The 17,316-nt window shown below is 34.7% G+C and overlaps 1 protein-coding gene across 2 annotated transcripts in view; it reads left to right on the top strand.

Annotated features, from left to right (window-relative positions):
* DMXL2 (Dmx like 2) overlaps window positions 1-17,316 on the top strand; it is a 126,687-nt gene that overhangs the window by 46,253 nt on the left and 63,118 nt on the right. For both annotated transcript variants that reach the window (XM_090270601.1, XM_090270600.1), the window contains exons 7-10: window positions 7,890-8,068; window positions 9,750-9,933; window positions 12,384-12,558; window positions 16,620-16,862. In XM_090270601.1, the coding sequence (XP_090126727.1) occupies window positions 7,890-8,068; window positions 9,750-9,933; window positions 12,384-12,558; window positions 16,620-16,862 (781 nt within the window). The remainder of the gene's footprint in view (window positions 1-7,889; window positions 8,069-9,749; window positions 9,934-12,383; window positions 12,559-16,619; window positions 16,863-17,316) is intronic.

Raw genomic sequence — 17,316 nt, 5'->3', positions numbered from 1 at the left:
GGCTGAATTTGAGACTATTTTAGGATATCTTTTGACAAGGTCACTTGGTACTTCAAAAACAATAAGTCATGAAAGATGATCAGTAGTCATTGTCTGAACATCCTCTAAATATTTGAACTTTTATCTTTAATGAATCTGAAAGATGCCTTTGTACTTCAGACATAAATAATGAGACTAGAAGCACATTCTCTTGAATAGGACAACTAGATTTTAAGTGTCTTAAAGGCAGTTCTATTTGTATACTCCATCTCCTTTCTTTGAATTTTTATTGCACACAACTGTAGCAATTGATTATTGAGTATATTTTCATTGTATTAGTCATGTTTACCTAAGCTTCTTATATTCAGTTCTCCTAAGAGCTAACTGTTTCTTAATTCTTATGAAAAGATAAGAATGCCTTACTGGTAAAGATCCTTTGAGGGTTCATAAAATGTGTTAAATTTTAGATTTAAAAAGCTTATTTCCTTACATTTTTTGATAAGATACCACATCTAATTAAGATCCTTCTGATAAAAAGAACACAAACTAATTTTGTAATGTTGGCATCCCCCACCCCCAATCTGTTCTGCTTCTGTTAATAAAGTGAAATTTGTCTGACTTGATGAAACAGATGGTAACTGTGATCTACCATGAGAAGGCATTTTCCACCGCCTCTGCTACACATGGCAGAATTTCAGTTCATGTTGTGGGACTCAAATCCAATTACCCTCAGAATTTTTAATATTACAGTTCATTGAGCATTTTTAGTGGTAATTTTTTATAGTGTGGTAAATTAAATTTTTCTTGGGCTTAAGAGTATTTTAACTTTTTATCTGAGCTTAAAGTTTTACTTATTAAAGAACCTTTTATCCCCATAAGATATGATTAAATCTTTGGGTCAAGAATTATTTTGGGGCCAGTTTGCTAGATGTTTATTTAAATTTTGTTTATCTTAATAAAGTTTATATCTGAACACTTTCTGTAACAGTTGGTTACTTTGTAAAATTTGAAAGTGATTTAAAATACTGTTTTTGGTCCAAAAACATTTTTCTTTAATAGAGGATTACCCTTTTGAGTAAAAAACTGGGTTTTCTAAGAGCTAGCTAGGATGAGAAGAATTTTGCAGGAGGGTGATTTTTTCAGAAGGGGAAGAGGAAGGCCGCAGAATGTACCCAGAAGTTTTTCCTCCTCTTGAGACTGCTTCTCTGTTCTTAGATTGTGTTTTGGTTATTTCAGGATTAGCTTATCAACCTTTTCTCATCCTTTAAAATGAATATTTCTTTACATAATATGTATTTATTAAAAAAAATGCTGAGAAAATGAGAATCCTCTACCAAATAAAGCCATACCCCCAGTAGAAAAATGGCCACTGTTTTTTATTTACTACATATTGTTCCAGCCTTATAAACCAGGTAGAAGTGTGTATGTGTGTACGCACACACTGCAATGAAATCATATGTTTTAACCTGACTTCTTCACTTAGTATAGCATATATAGTGATGGCTGTATCAATATATCTGTATTCTAAAGGTGATTAATTTTTCCATTATATGAATGAATGTCCCATATTTTAACTTAATTGGACAACTATTAATGAATATTAAGGTTCCAAGTTTTTCTGTTACTATTAAAAATGAACATCCTTGTACATTCATCTTGTGCTATTTTTATAATTGACTTTATTGAGATATAATTAACATAAACTGTATTTTTAAGTGTGCAGTTGAGTGAGTTTTGACAACTTTATAGACCCATATAATCACCACTGCCTTCAAGTGACAGGCCATTTCAGTCATCTCAGGAGGTTTCCTGTAACCTCTTCCCAATTAACTCTTACTTTCATGCCTTTTGCCAGATAATAACTACTTTGCTTTCTCTCATTGTTGATTTGATTTGTCTCTCTAGAGTTTCATATAAATGAAATTATATAGTATGTAGTCTTTTGTGTCTGGCTTCTTGGACTTACTGTAATGTTTTTGAGATTCATCCATGTTCTGCGCATCAGTACTTTTTATTGCTGAGTTGTAGTCCATTATATGAATATATCACAGTAAGTTTGCTCATTTACCTTTTAAAAAACATTTATTTTTAGGGAGAGGGGGAGGAATGGTGCAGGAGGGAGAGAAACATCGATGTGTGAGAAAAACATTAATTGGTTTCCTCTTGCATGTGCCTCAACTGGGTACTGGCCTGCAACACAGGCATGTACCCTGACTGGGAATCAAACCAGTGACCTTTTGCTTTGCAGGATGATGCTCAACCAACTGAGCCACTTGGGTTAAGGCCCCATTTACCTTAAAAATTTTTTTTTTGATTTTAGAGAGAGTGCAAGGGTTGGGGTGGAGAGAGAGAGAGAGAGAGAGAGAAAAACAAACATTGATTGGTGATCTTTTGGAGGTTGGGCCCCTTGTACCAGGCTTCCCGTGGTAAGTGGTGTTCTAGGAACCTGTCTGTATCAGTGTGTCAGCTGGCATTGTTGTGAGAGGCTGTGTTTGGCTTCAATGAATTTTCTTAAAGACTCTTTGAATGTATTTGCCCAGTTCATGATGGGTGATTACGAGCACACCTGCCCACACCACGCTGAGTGTTCAGTTTTTCATCAAAAACAGCATGACCTCAGGTGCCCCACCTTCCCTTTTCATCTTATCTTGGCTTGAGTGACTTTTTTGTTTGTTTGTTTCCAAGATGAAAAAACATCTTCAAAGGGAAAGATTTTGCCCAAGTGGAAGGGGTGAAACAAAAAATGGCAGAAGCACTAAAAGGTATCAAAATCGACAAGTTCAAAAACTTTTGAATGGTGGAAAGAATGTTTCAATAGGTATATTATAGCAGATGGAAAGTATTTTGAAGGTGACTGAAGTTTAAACGTGTATGAATAAATACACAGCTTTTTAATAAATAAATTCCAGTTTTTTTGGGGTCCTTCTCATATTCATTTGTTGCTTCTTGTATGTGCCCTGATCAAGGATTGAATCCACAACCTTGGTATATCAGGACAACACTTTTAACCTAGTGAACTACCCAGCCAGGGCTATCCGTTTACCTTTTGATGGACACTTGGATTGTTTGGAGTTTTAGGCTAAAATGAATAAAGCTATTATGACCATTTACTTGAAGCCTTTCTTGTAGACATTTGTTTTCATTTCTCATGGGTAATAAATACCTAGCAGTGGAATTGGTGGTCATATGGTACTTTACAAAAAGGTTCCAAACCTTTATTTGCATGCCCACCAGCAGTTGAATAATTAGTTGCTGTACTTTCTTTCCTCTGCGCGTGAGGAGGCGGTCCAGAAAAGATCGAGGCGGAAGCAGCGTCAACAGCAGCAACGACAGCCATCTGCCTTCACCTGTAACAAGTGCGGCAGGGATTGTCACTCCCGAGTCGGACTGCACAGCCATTCTCGGCGGTGCAGATAGACTCTCAGGAAGCTACGCCATCGTCTCTCGAGACGGACGGCTGCCGATGATGATGATGATGATGACTTTCTTTCCAACATTTGATATCATCAGCTTTTTTAACATTAGCCATTCTAATAGCCATGTAGTTGTGTCTTCTTGTGGTTTTAGTTTGCATTTCCCTGACTTTCCAGTGGTGTTGAGCATGTGCTTATTGGCTTTTTGTATAATTTCTTTTGTAAAGTGTTTATTCCATCTTTTGCCCACTAAAACAAATTGGATTTCCTCATTATTATTGGGTTGTAAGAGTTTTTTTGTATATTCTTGTGTAATTGAAAGATCAGTGCATTGCAGATGTTTTCTTCCAGTCTGTGACTTGCCTTTTTATTTTTTTAACAGTGTGTTTGTCATGTAGACATTTTTAATTTTGAAGAGGTCCAACTTATTAATTTTTTCTATTGATTTGTGATTTTTGTGTCCTAGATCTAAGAAATCTTTGTATACTTCAGAGTCACAAAGATATCATACTATGCTTTTTTAAAAGAATTTTTATAGGTTTAAGTTGTACATTTTGAAGTAGTTTTTTTGTATTTGATTTGAAGTTAATTTGTTTTTTTCCCAAATGAATATTAAGATACTGTAGTGGCATTCTCAATTGAATTTCCTTCAACTTTGTTGAAAACCAGTTTTTTATACATGTGTGGATCTGGCCTTTCTATTTTGTCCCATTGATCTGTGTAACTATCTTTATGCTAATAATATGCTGTCCTGGTTACTGTAGCTTTATAGTAAATTTTGAAATTGGGTAGCATAAGTCCTATAATTTTGTTCTTTTTTTCAAAATATCTGGTAGTATCAGTCCTTGGATTACATACAAATTTTAGAATAAACTGTTAGTTTCTATGAGCAAGCCTGCTGTGATTTTTTATTATGTTTACATTGAATTGGATCAGTTGGGGAAGAATTGACATCAGTAACATTTGGTCTTCAGATCCATATTTATTTAAAGATTTCCTTCCTTCCTTCCTTCTTGCCTTCCTGCCTGCCTTTTTTTCTTTTTTTCTTTTTTAGATATAGCGAAAGGAAGGGAGAAAGAGAGGGAGAGAAACATCAATGTGAGAGATAAACATTGATTGGCTGCTCCTCATATGCACCCTGACTGGGGACCAAACCGGCAACCTAGGCAGGTGCCCTGACTGGGAATTGAACTGGTGACCTTTTGCTTTGTGGGATGACACTCAACCAACTAAGCCTCACCAGTTGGGCTAGATCCATGTTTATTTAGATCTTCTTTCTTCTAGTAATTTTCTTCAGTTTTTACTATATATGTCTTATACATAACTTACTAACTTTATCATTTTAATGTAAAATGTATTTAAACAAATTGTATTTCCAGTTATTGCTAACAGAGAAGTAGAATTTATATTTGAATTTTGATCTTGAGTCATGTGGCTTTGCATATCAGTTTTAGCTTTTTTTATAGATTTCTTAGGGTTTTATGAATAAAGACAATTTCAATTCTTCCTTTCTAATATATATGCCTTTATTTTTTCCCTTTACCTAATTTACTTCATGTTCTTAGGACCTCTAGTATAATGTTAAATAGAATTGATGGGAACAAATATCCTTGTAACGCTCCCAATTTTATGGGAAAAGCGTTGAGTCTCACAATTAGGTGTTAAGTTGTAGGTTTATTGTAGATGTACTTGAACAAGTTGAGAATGTTTCTTTCTAAGTTTGCTGAGAACTTCTTTCTTTCCATGAATTAATATTTATTTTTGTCAAATGCTTATTCTACATATACAGTTGACCCTTGAACAACATGGGTTTGAACTGTGTGGATCTACTTATAGGCAGACTTTTTAAAATAACTGTATGGTTGGCCCTCTGTATCCTTGAGTTTCACATCCACAGATTCAATGAACTGCAGATTAAAAACAGTTTATTTTCGTTTTTACCCTAATCAATACATGGCTTTCATTACATCTTTAAAATACCACAAATAAGTCTGAGGAGTCATTCAGCATCTTGCTGTTTCTATAGCTGGACAGTATATTTTCAGTCTGCATTTGGGATTCTGTGAGTGCACCTGGAACCAATACTTTGCGAATACTGAGGAATGACTGAAGTTTTGAGGGAGTCAAAAGTTGTACACGGAGTTTTGACGGGAGGTGGGGGCGTAAATGTCGGCACCTCCAACCCCCATGTTGTTTAAGGGTTAACTGTATTGAGATAATTGTATAGGTTTTCTTTTTTATTCTGTTAATATGGTGAATTACAGTGATTATTTTTCAAATGATAAACCCACTTTGCTAGAATAAACTCTACTTGGTCATAGTTTAAAAAAATAGGTTTGCTAGTAATTTATTAAAGATATTTGAATCTATGTTCATGAAAGATACTCATTTATAGTTTTCTTATGTCTTTGTCTGGTTTTGTACTGGTCTTATACAATGAGTCCCTTTCCTCAGTTTTCTGAAACAGCTTGGGTAGGATTGGTGCTGTTTCTTCCCTGAATGTTTGGTGCAATTTATCAATGAAACCATTTGGGCTCAGGGTTTTAGTTGTAGTTTTATTTATTTTTATTTTTTTAATGATAATTAAAAAATTATCACAATCTCAAATTGTGAATTAAACATATTTAATAGATGTAGAACCATACAGGTTTTGTATTTCTTCCTTTGTTAGTTTTCAGAATTGTCTTTCAAGGAATTTGTCCATTTAACCTAAAGTGTTGAATTTATTGGGATAAAGTTGTTCATAATAATCCCTCATTTTTCTTCTCATGTTTGTAGGATCTGTAGTCATGTCCCCTTTTTCATTCTTGATAATGGTAATTTGTGTTTTCTCTATATATTTTTGATCACTCTAGATAGATTATTAATTTTATTTTTTCCCAAAAAAGCTTTTGAATTTATTGATTTTTTTTCTTTTGTATTTTATGTTATTGGTTTCCATTCCTCCTTACATCTACGTACTGTGGGTTCACTTTGCTCTTTTATTTGCTGCTTCAGGTAGAAGCTTAGACCTTTAATTTAAGACTATTCTTTGTTGACCTAATCACTTAAAGCTGTACATTTCCTTCTAAGCACTAATGTAGCTGCAAGCCCCAAATTTTGATATTTTGCTTTAAATTTCTTTCAGTTCAACATACTTTAAAATTTCCCTTGTAATTTCAAAGTTTTAGTTTTCAGATATTTGGGAATTTTCTAGCTATCTTTCTGTTAATGATTTCTACTTGATTTTGGATTTTGAGTTTTAGGCAATAACAGATGAAAGTGTGGTTGCTTCCTTTGGGAGGGGGATGGGAGAAGGGGTTAGAATGTCACCACATGTGGAGGCTCTCTGCCTATCCTTTATGACGCCCGAGGGACTCTGAGGTACCTCTAGGGTTTTATGGCACATAGTTTGAAACCATTGCCACAGATAGTGCAGTATATTTGGTTAGATTAAAATGATGCTAAGGTGAAGAAGGTATTTGGAGGAAAGCATCTAGTACATTCACTGTTAATGGTAGTTTCAGAGTAAGCACTTAAAGAGATTTGCTGTATAATTCAAATATCCAAATAAATGAAACATAATTATGCAGTATAAATTGAGAATGCCAAGAAGGGGACGGGGGGAGAACAGTTTATCTAGTCCAGATAAAAATATTTGGACCATATAAAATTTTTTAGTAATACATAATTTCATTGTTTCTTAGGGACTGATAGTTTTGCATAAATGGTAACATTTTATTTTTTTCCTTAATGCACTTTTTACCATTGAGGATAAAGCTGTGTAAAGTAGATAGTGTCTGTTAAATAAGATACAATTACATAGGCCTCTAACAAAATTGTTAAAACAAAGTAAAATGATAAAGTCAGGGCCTATTGTTATACATGTAAGTATCTTAAGTGGACATAGAGGTGATTCTTGACAACTGCCTAATTGCCTTTCATCATTTAGAGATCAGAAAACTGTGGCCCCATCAACTAAGAATCATTTTACATTTTTAAAGAATTGTAAGACAAAATCAAGACGAATTTGTGTCCACAAAGGCTAACTTACCTCTGGCCCTTTACAAGAAAACTGCTGATTTCGCACTTAAAAAGGGTTTGTTTCACCCTTATAGATCCCTTCAGAAAGGAAGAGATGACAACATGGCGTCTTTCTTATTCTTTATCTTATCCAAGGTGCTAACATCTTTTTTCAGAATCAATCTTCTACCGTTACCCATGCCTATGGTGGAATTTGGCATCAGCCTCTATAGAAAATCAAAATTATGCAGAGAAGATTGATAATAAGCAAATGGTCCACGTATTTTTCAAGTATTTTATGTAGAATAATAAATACCATTTTATATTTGGTTTTGTACTATATACATATGGTACATGTTAGTTTTGAAATGTATATGTATAGATCCCACATTACTGTTTTATACATATAGCTTAATTTTTAAAGCTTCTTCAAACCACTTAAATATTGAATTGTGTATGTGCAAATTAATTTTATGCTGACGTATCTTTTTGCAGGATGATTGTCTTTTGAAAGTATGGTATCCTATGACTGGATGGAAGTCTTCAATTATACCTCAGGATCATCACGAAATGAAACGGAGACAGGCGTCTACCCAATTTTCCTTTGTTTATTTGGCACATCCTCGAACTGTGACAGGTTTCTCATGGCGTAAAACTAGCAAGTATATGCCCAGGTTAGATAAATGTATCATATAACGTCAGTTTGTATACTTACATGTTTATAAAAATAATGAAAACAAAGTTCCTTTTACTGCATTGACTGGTGGCAGTTAAGAGAGTAGGCTCTAGTGTCAACTGCTGGAATTCAGGTCCTGCTGCTGCTGTTACTAGCTTCATGGTTTTTGACTAAATTTTTGAAGTTCCTTATGCCTCAGTTTTTCCCTCTGTAGAATGAGGATAGTAATAGTACCTACCACAGGGAGTTGTGAGACTAAAATGTATTAGTGCATGTGAATGCTTAGTGCAGGCCTTTGTACATGGTATGTACTCAGGCCACATTAGCTCGTATTGTTAGCAGTAGCTACAGAAGTTAAAGATTCTAGGAAGGAAATGTTTGCAAGTAACAAGCATACTCTGAAATAAAACATAAATAAACTGTTAGTAATACATACCGGCGGGAAAGCATGTCATACATAGTGAATAAAGGGGCCAGGTTTTTCTTAGGGCTATCAAACAGAACTTTCTCAAAGGATTTATTATTATAAGTCTTTTTCTCATTGTTACAGTATCTTTTGAAAGTATTTAGAAGATTAAATAAACTACAGAACAGCTCATACAAATGATTCCTGTATTATATATATGATTCAATAAAAGCTTGTTTAGAAATTACATTCATTCTTGAGGGAGGGTTATTTCATCTGCTAAATATATCTGAGAAATATTTACAACTAATGGGATATACAACACACATTATAGAGGTGTTCAGTTAATGATAACATGGGGAATTTATACATTTTTGGAATCTAAATGAAAGGTTTATTCTTACTGAGTTATTGGCATCTGTTGAAAACATTTACAAAACAATTTACCTTTGACAGAGATTCTGTGTAAGCATTTTTTAAAATGGAGATTTTCTTTTTCTTTCATGCTGCTTTATGCTGTGTCATTTTTTGCTTAATTTAATGGAGATTGATTTGTAATTTGAAATTATATTCTCTTTACAGCTTTTTTATAAAGATGCTCATTTGTTTACCTCTTTGTAATCCTTTAGATTATAAGAAGGATAATGTAAAATGATGCAGCTACTGCCCTAAGCCATATAGTTTAATTACTTTTAATGATCTTTTATTATGGTGTTTCTGTAATTTGCAGTAATTAGGTTTTCTTTTGCTGTTTGGTTTGTTTAGAAGGTACTAATATCCCTCCAGATCCTAGTTTTCAAGCAGCACCTGTGTAATCTGGCATTAATTTCTGTTTCCTTTGTCAAGACCATTTCCAATTTTTATGATGTTCACAGCAATACTATGTACAATTTCAGGCTCTTGAATTGACCACTCTTTTTCCATACAGTGCGATTTTTAAAGCAATTGGAAGCATACTATACTGTTATTTAGCTTAGCTGTTCAAAGTGCGAATGAATTAAGGTGAATGTCAGGGACAGGTAGGTGGTTCCTATTTCAGCCCTATATCTAACCTCCCACCTTGCAGGTAGAAGCAGGTAATAAGTGGGGTTTGATGAAAGTATGCAAGTCAGTGCATATCTATTCCATTACAGGAAATATAACTACATATAGGTCATACTGTTAGTTTTGCACTAATGTCATTTTTATATGTGAAAAACGTAATACTAATAGCTTTTAATTAATTGACGGCATTGGTATTCAAAGTAACTTTTGTTTATTTCTCTGTCATTAGAGGTTCTGTCTGTAATGTTTTGTTAACTTCATGCCATGATGGTGTCTGCCGGCTTTGGGCAGAAACCTTGTTACCAGAAGACTGTCTTTTGGGTGAGCAGATTTGTGAGACTACCACTTCCAGCATTGCCAGCAACCTTTCTCATGCTGGAAAACACAAAGACAGAATACAACATGCTCTTGAGGTACTGTATTATTTAAGATGTTAAATGAGTTTTGAAGATGTATGTGTCTGGTGGGAATTTATAAACTTAAGATGCAGATAATGCACAGTGGTACATGTAATGATAAAACTAATTACAAAGAAACCTCACTTATTTTATGCTTGTTAAATTACTCATTTTATGCTACTTAGAAGCTAAATGCAGATAGTAATGATCTCAGATGTGTAGTCTAGACAAATAGTATAATTTTAATTTTTTCATTTTGTGTGTCAAATATGAAAATTTATAGGAGTAAGCAGCTTTCATTAGTAAAACATGTAAATGTTGCTTTACACTTTCTTGAAGTTAGTTGTAATAAAAAATAAAATAACTATTTTGATCCTTAAGAATAAAGGTGTTAAGATTTCAGATGTTTATGAACTTACATAATTGCTTTACAATTTCTATTGATTAATATTTTGAAAGTGAAATGTTTTCCATTTTTAAATGTAATACATATGAACTACATGTGCTTTTTAAGAAATTGGATTATTTATAAAATAGCATAAACTGTTGTATCCATTATGATTAGGGAATTAAGTAAGAAAAACACATTATTGGAAATTACCAGAAATTTATTTTAGTAAACTAACATTCTTAATTTTTCTTGTGGCTCTTTTTATTATACAAAGAATATATGCTTATCCTAAAATTAGATTAGGAAAAAGAAAAATGTGAAATTTATAATCTCACTATTTCAGTTATGTGGATATGTGTATTTTTCTTTATTTACAAGATTGAGATCCTGTTTTAAAATAATGGTTTATAACTTGCTTTTTAAACTTAGTGTGTCATGTCTCTACATTGCTCATGATACATAAATTGTACATTTACACAAACAGTTTAGTGGTTTCATAGACCAGATGGCTCTGCTCTTTCAGCATGAGACATTACTTGGGTTAGTCTAAGGATGTTGTACTTAACAGTTTTATATAATGTAGGCCTGCTCTGAAAGTAGCTGTGATGGGGTCCTATTTTATAATCCTTTCTCAACATTGAAAGCATAAATGAAGTTAAAAGCAGAGTTGGGACAGTTAAAATTATATTTTGTTTTTATATTGATTGACATTTAGTGGGACGAAGTGCTCAATTTACTACATGGTTACAATCATTTATACTTATATAACATTTTTACACTATATATGAACTTTGAGAGACTAAGGGTTTTAGACTTCTTTGTATCCTCCTTGATACCTAATGTATTGCTTTTTAAGTGCTGGTTAAATTGAATTACTAATTGCTATATAAAATAAAACGAAAATATAAGTAAATGTGTAATCAGTGGTTTGACAAATTTTTACTGTACTTTAATAATATCAATAATGTTAAAATTGTTTTTAATACTAAAAGCCTAATTATCTGACCTAAGAGCTATTCTGCTTTCTGACATCGGAATTCCTATGAAACTCCTAACTGCATTCCTAGGAGAAAATAAGCAACCAATATTATACCTGCTGTGCCAATCTAATTAAAACTAATGATAAATGTCAAAGATGGAGTGAAAATAATTTGATGAGCAGTTTGGAGCAGGAGATCTCTAACATCCATTTTAACCCTATTGTCAAAGAAATAAGCAGCTCCGTATCAGGGAGACCAGAGACAGAGGGTCACACCAGAGAACTGATACTGTTTTCCATATGAAAAGAGATAACGGCTGTGGAAACCTGATGTGTTACTTGAATGGAGAACCACTTGAGATGATGCTACATTTTATTTGGTTGAATGTGAGGAACAAAGGAAAAGAATGGGAAATTATTATAAATCATGATATTGGGGGTGGGTGAAGTGACAGTATAAGGAATTACTGTGAGGCAGGGTTATATAGAAAAAAAATCATGCGAGGGTGATAGAACCCCAAGTCAAAATAGTTCAGATGATCATGTGTGTTAGTAGAGAATTTTTATCATATAGACATATCTCAATTATAAAAAATTCCATTGGCCAACAGTACTGTGAAGTCTTTCCTGGATAGGTTTCCATTGTTATTCTGTATTTTTGTACCCTCTTCTTTTATAAAAGAGGTCATATACTAGACTGTTTGGCTGACTCTTTAGTTCTAAGTGAGAATTTTGAGGAGAAATATTCTTCCTGGTAGGAAGACCCAGGAATTTCTTTTTTTTCTTATGAATAGTAAATTTCATCTCAGTATTGGGATTTCCTGAAAAGACTAAACTTTGAACTCCTAATCTTAATACGGCTTTTGTAGTTAATATTAATAAGAATTTTTGAGCAGCCACTTTTGCCTTGAACTATAAAATATGTAAGAACTATGGAGAATATATTTGGAATTGTTCAGCTGTAGTTAAGAGAATTTCCTTTGAAATTATCAGGTTTTACAGAGAGGAAAATCATAAAATCAAATCCTTGTTAATTGAGAGTACTTTGATTGGCACTTACTAGTTGGATTTAGCAATTTTTTTTTTTTTTTTTAGACAATACACCATTTGAAAAATTTAAGAAAAGGACAAAGGAGGTCTTCTGTTCTTCTAACTCACACTGAATTAGTGCCTGATCAGATGACAACGCATGAAGTTCAAAGACACATTTCCCACCATGCAAACGCACTGTGCCATTTTCACATCGCAGCAAGCATCAATCCTGCCACAGGTAAAGGATAGTAAGGTTTTCTTTCTTAAAGATATGCTGAACTGAGGTAAATAAATAGAAATGTGGGACTCCTTTTATAACCTGTTTTTTATGATAACATTCCATATTTTCTTTTAAAATACTTCTTGATTGGACTAGGAATATATAATAGAAGGTACCATTTCTTTAATATAGACTGTGATTCTCAGGGAATAACTTCAGATAATATTTTGAGCACTGTTGTCTGTCTGTCTAGGATACAGCAAGGGTTCTAAGTAAAGTGAGCTTTATTGAAACCTGAGAACACAAATGGTGGTGGCTTGGCTAGTGTCATTTCCCTCCCTTTTATATTTTCACTGCTACTCTTTATTCTCAACTCTTCTTTATAACTTCATCTAAATATGTTTGTGCATAGTTTTCCTTCTAACTCAGCATGTCTTATTTTCTATTCTCAGAGACTTTCTTGTTTTGCCCTGAGGGAAAGATATTTTTTCTTCTGACCTTGAAGTTTTCTTTTTGCTCTTTTTGTCCCATGTGGTTGAGGAATATTTTAAGGCAGGTCCGTGTTGGCAAAAGCATATTTGAAAGCTTCCATTTAAGGGCATTGTTTTCTTCTGCATGATAAACATAATGAGAAGGCCTATAAATTTCATTACATTGCTGGGAGAACTATAGTTACATAAAGTTATAGTCATGTTTTATTGAAATGGAAGTCTGTTGCTTCAGAGTGCAGAGAATTTTATTTTTAAATTTTTGTTTATAAAAAGAAGATGTTCAGTAAATACAGTTTCAAAAGGATGATCTTTAGGATAGTTCTCCCCATTTTAGCAGTGGCTCTAGATATGTGCTTTCCCTTATGGTATCCACTAGCTACATATAGTTATTTGAGCACTTGAAATGTGGCTAGTCCAAACTGAGATGTGCTTTAAAATACACACTGGATTTCTAAGACTTAGTACAATAAAAGAATGTAAGATCTCTCATTAATAATTTTACTTAATTTTTAAAAATATATTTTATTGATTATGTTGTTACAGTAGTTCCAATTTGTTTCCTTTTAGCTCCCCTCTGCCCTGTAACCCCCTTCCCTCTAGCAATCCCACCCCCCTTAGTTCATGTCCATGGGTCCTGCATATAAATTCTTTGCCTTCACCCTTTTCTATACTATTCTTAACTTCCCCCCATCTGTTTTGTACCAACCGATTGATTATGCTTCTTAGGCCCTGCACCATTTCCCCATTTCTCCCCCTCCCCCCTCCCAGCTGATAACCCTCCAGATGATCCCCATACCTATGATTCTGTTCCTATTCTGGTTTGCTTAGTTGGATTTTGTTTCTCTTTTTCAGATTCAGTTGTTGAAAGCGGTGAGTTTGTTGTCATTTTAGTGTTTATAGTTTTGATATTCTTTTTCTTAAGTAAATCCCTTTGACATTTCATATAGTAACAGCTTGGTGATGATGAACTCCTGTAGCTTCACCTTGAATGGGAAGCACTTCATCTGTCCTTCCATTCCAAATGATAGCTTTGCTGGATAGAGTAATCTTGGTTGCAGGTTGCTTTTCATCATATTGAATACTGCTTGCCAGTCCCTTCCTGCCTGCAAAGTGTCCTCTGAGAAATCAGCTGATAGTCCTATAGGCACTGCTTTGTAGGCAACTCTCCGTCTCTCTCTTGCTGCCTGAAAGACCCTGTCTTTATCTTTCACCTTTGGCATCTCAGTCATGATGCGTCCTGAAGTGGTACCCTCTGGGTCTAGCTTGCCTGGGAACCTCCATGCTTCCTGGACCTGTACATCCATCTCCTTTGCAAAATTTGGGAAGTTTTTCTCATTTTTTTCAATTCTTGCTTCTTCATTCTTCACTAGTTGTCTGTTTTTTTCTTCCATATGTTCCAAATCATTGATTTGAACCCTGGTTTCCTTCCCTTCACCATTGGTTTTGTGTGGATTTTCCTTCGTTTAACTTAGCATAGCCTTCACTTCTTCTCTTATGCATTTGCCACACTCAAGCATATCTGTCAAGCCTGTGAGCATCTTTATCACCCGTGTTTTGAATTCTGTGTCTGTTAGGTTGTCTATCTCCTCATCTGTTAGGTTGGCTATCTCCTTGTCGCTTAGTTCTCCCACTGGAACCTTGATCCGTTTCCCCTTTTGGACCATACTTCTCTTTCTCCTCATTCTGACAGGCTCCTGTGTTTGCTTGCTTCCACGTACCAGGTAGAGCTATTGCTCCTGTTATGTTGTAAGGGGCAGAGCCTTAGGGATTCATCAGTACAGGGTGACCTGTTTCACCACGTTGTGGCGCTGTATGTGGGGGAGCGGTCCGAGAGGGAACAATGCTGCCTGCCTAGCCCCCCCACCCCCTTCCAGGCACCTCTCTCACTTCCGCACCGGACCGGTCTGGCGCCTTTCTAGCTACTGCCACCCAGAGTTGGTGGGTATGCAGACATTCTTGGACCATGGGGGCCCTTTAAACAAGCGGACTCTGCTAAGAGATTGGCTGTTTCTACCTCTACCCTAACCCCTACTGGTCTGCACAGTCAGAGGCAATGAGGCTTGATTTTCCCCGGTGCTGGGACCAGAGATTGCGGGGTCGATGAGGAGCTGGGAATGCTCCCTAGGAGTTCCTCCTGACTTTTTAAAATGTGTGACTGCGCTTTCTGCCGGCCTGCCACTGCCACTGCCACCGCTGCTGCCACTGCTGCTGCCGCTGCTGCCACCACCACACCACGTCCTCTCTGCCCTGACTCTGCTGCTCCTTCCTGTCTTAATGAGTATTTCTTCTTTACATCTTTATTTGCTGGACTTCCATGCAGTTTGATTTTCTGGAATTTCTGGTTGTTCTAATTTTGAAGTAGTTGTATTCCTTCTTAGTTCTACAGGGAGATGCAGTGTGTCTGTCTATGCCTCCATCTTGGCCGGAAGTTCTCCTACTTAATTTTTTAACATGTTGAAATGATAATATTGTACATATATTGGGCCAAATAAAATGTATCATTAAAATTAAGTTTACCTTTTTCTTTTTACTTTTTATAATGTGACTACTAAAATAAAAATTACCTATGTGCCTTACATTTGTACTTTGCTTTATATTTCTGTTGGTTAGTGTTGTGCTAGCTAACTGTTACTTTGCTTATACTATCCTTTCTGATCTAAAGCTTAATTGTATTCTAAGGTTGTCTTTATAATATTAACTTGTTTTCAGAATGTTTGTGGTTTGAGATTTTTATAAATTTTTACCCTTTTTAAAAAAACCTTGAGTTACTGTGATGAAGATGTAACTTAAAACAAAATTCAGTCAGTGATAGTATGTAGTAAACTCAATATATACTAGAAAGCTTGGCTTTAAAAATAATTTTTTTTATTTACTTATTCTTAGAGAGATGTGCAAGAGAAATAAATGTCCATTGGTGCCTCTCACATGCTCCCAAGTGGGGGCCTGGCCTGCAGCCCAGGCATGTGTTCTGACTGGGAGTTGAACCAGCAACCTTTTGGTTTGCAGGCCGGCATGCCATCCACTGAGCCACACCAGTGAGGGTGAAAGCTTGTATTTTTAACTGTATACACTATTCTAATCAAGTGGAATAGGATTATAAGATTGTTCTCTGTGGATAGAAATTCTGTCATATTATTTGGGTCTAAGGACTGGGTATGTTCATCATTTTGAAAAAAAAGAATTAACATTATGCATTTGTAGGTGTTACATGTAAATACAACATTTTGGCTGACCAAATTGATTGCTAAAAGCAAATAATTTTGTACTGTAGGACTCTTCCTCTTCACCTTTGTTTTCAGGAAAATTTTTGAACCCATAGTAAAGGCCAAAGCATAGTACAACAAAAACCCATATATCCTTCAGCCAGATTCACCAGTTAACATCTTAGCATGTATGTTTTTGTGCTCCCTCTTCTGCCCATATATATATGTGTGTCTTTGCTTCCTTTTCCCTGATTTTTCTCTGACCTGTTTGAGAGGGAAGTTGTCAACATTATTCTTCATCTGTAAACATTTTATAATGTTACATAAATATTTCAAAATGTGTCTTCCAACAAAATAGAAGTTGCCTTATGATTTTTTTCCACAGATATTCCAAATGCCTTGGTGGGCACTGTGTTTAACATTGATGACGGAAATGGGGGCTTTGTAGTTCATTGGTTAAACAACAAGGAATTTCATTTTACATCGTCTACTGAAATATTTATGCAGCAGTTACGAAAACTTTCTGAAAAGCAAGTAGATCATGAAAGTGATGATAGAGAAGATAGAGAAGATGAGGAGCATTCACAGGAGGAAAGAGAGAGGGGTTTACATATGAAACTAGACCATGGTTAGTATCCTATATTCAGGCTTTTGTTTTTTCAAGGTAACAGTTTTTTGTGGTGTCACTTTTAGTTTGTAATTCTTCCTTTCTGCTCTCCTTCCTTTTGACTTTTCAATTTATTCCACAAATACTTATTGACCGTCTACTATGAATGATCTATCATTTAACTTTGTATGCTTTGTGCTTTGAGTAATGTATTACTTTGGAAGCCATATCATTTTTGGAGGATTGGGTTTTCCTAATGGTAATAATGATAGTGTGAATTAAATTTTGATTTTATCCAAAAGTAAGAATGATAGTAACTTTCAGCTCAAACCAGAAAATAGTTTCCTTCTTTTTTTTTCTTGACTATAAATTAGAAAAGGAATTTATAGTTTCTAAAGACTGTAGCTGTTCATTTACAGTCTAGTATGTAAATGAATTTTTATAGTATGTACTAATAAATTTGGATGTATTGATA

Source organism: Furipterus horrens, unplaced genomic scaffold, assembly GCF_987537825.1.
Source record: "Furipterus horrens unplaced genomic scaffold, mFurHor1.1.pri manual_scaffold_3, whole genome shotgun sequence".
NCBI classification, from domain to species: Eukaryota; Metazoa; Chordata; class Mammalia; order Chiroptera; family Furipteridae; genus Furipterus; species Furipterus horrens.
The sequence above is the reverse complement of the archived record's forward strand: the minus strand, read 5'-3'. Positions and strand labels throughout refer to the sequence as shown.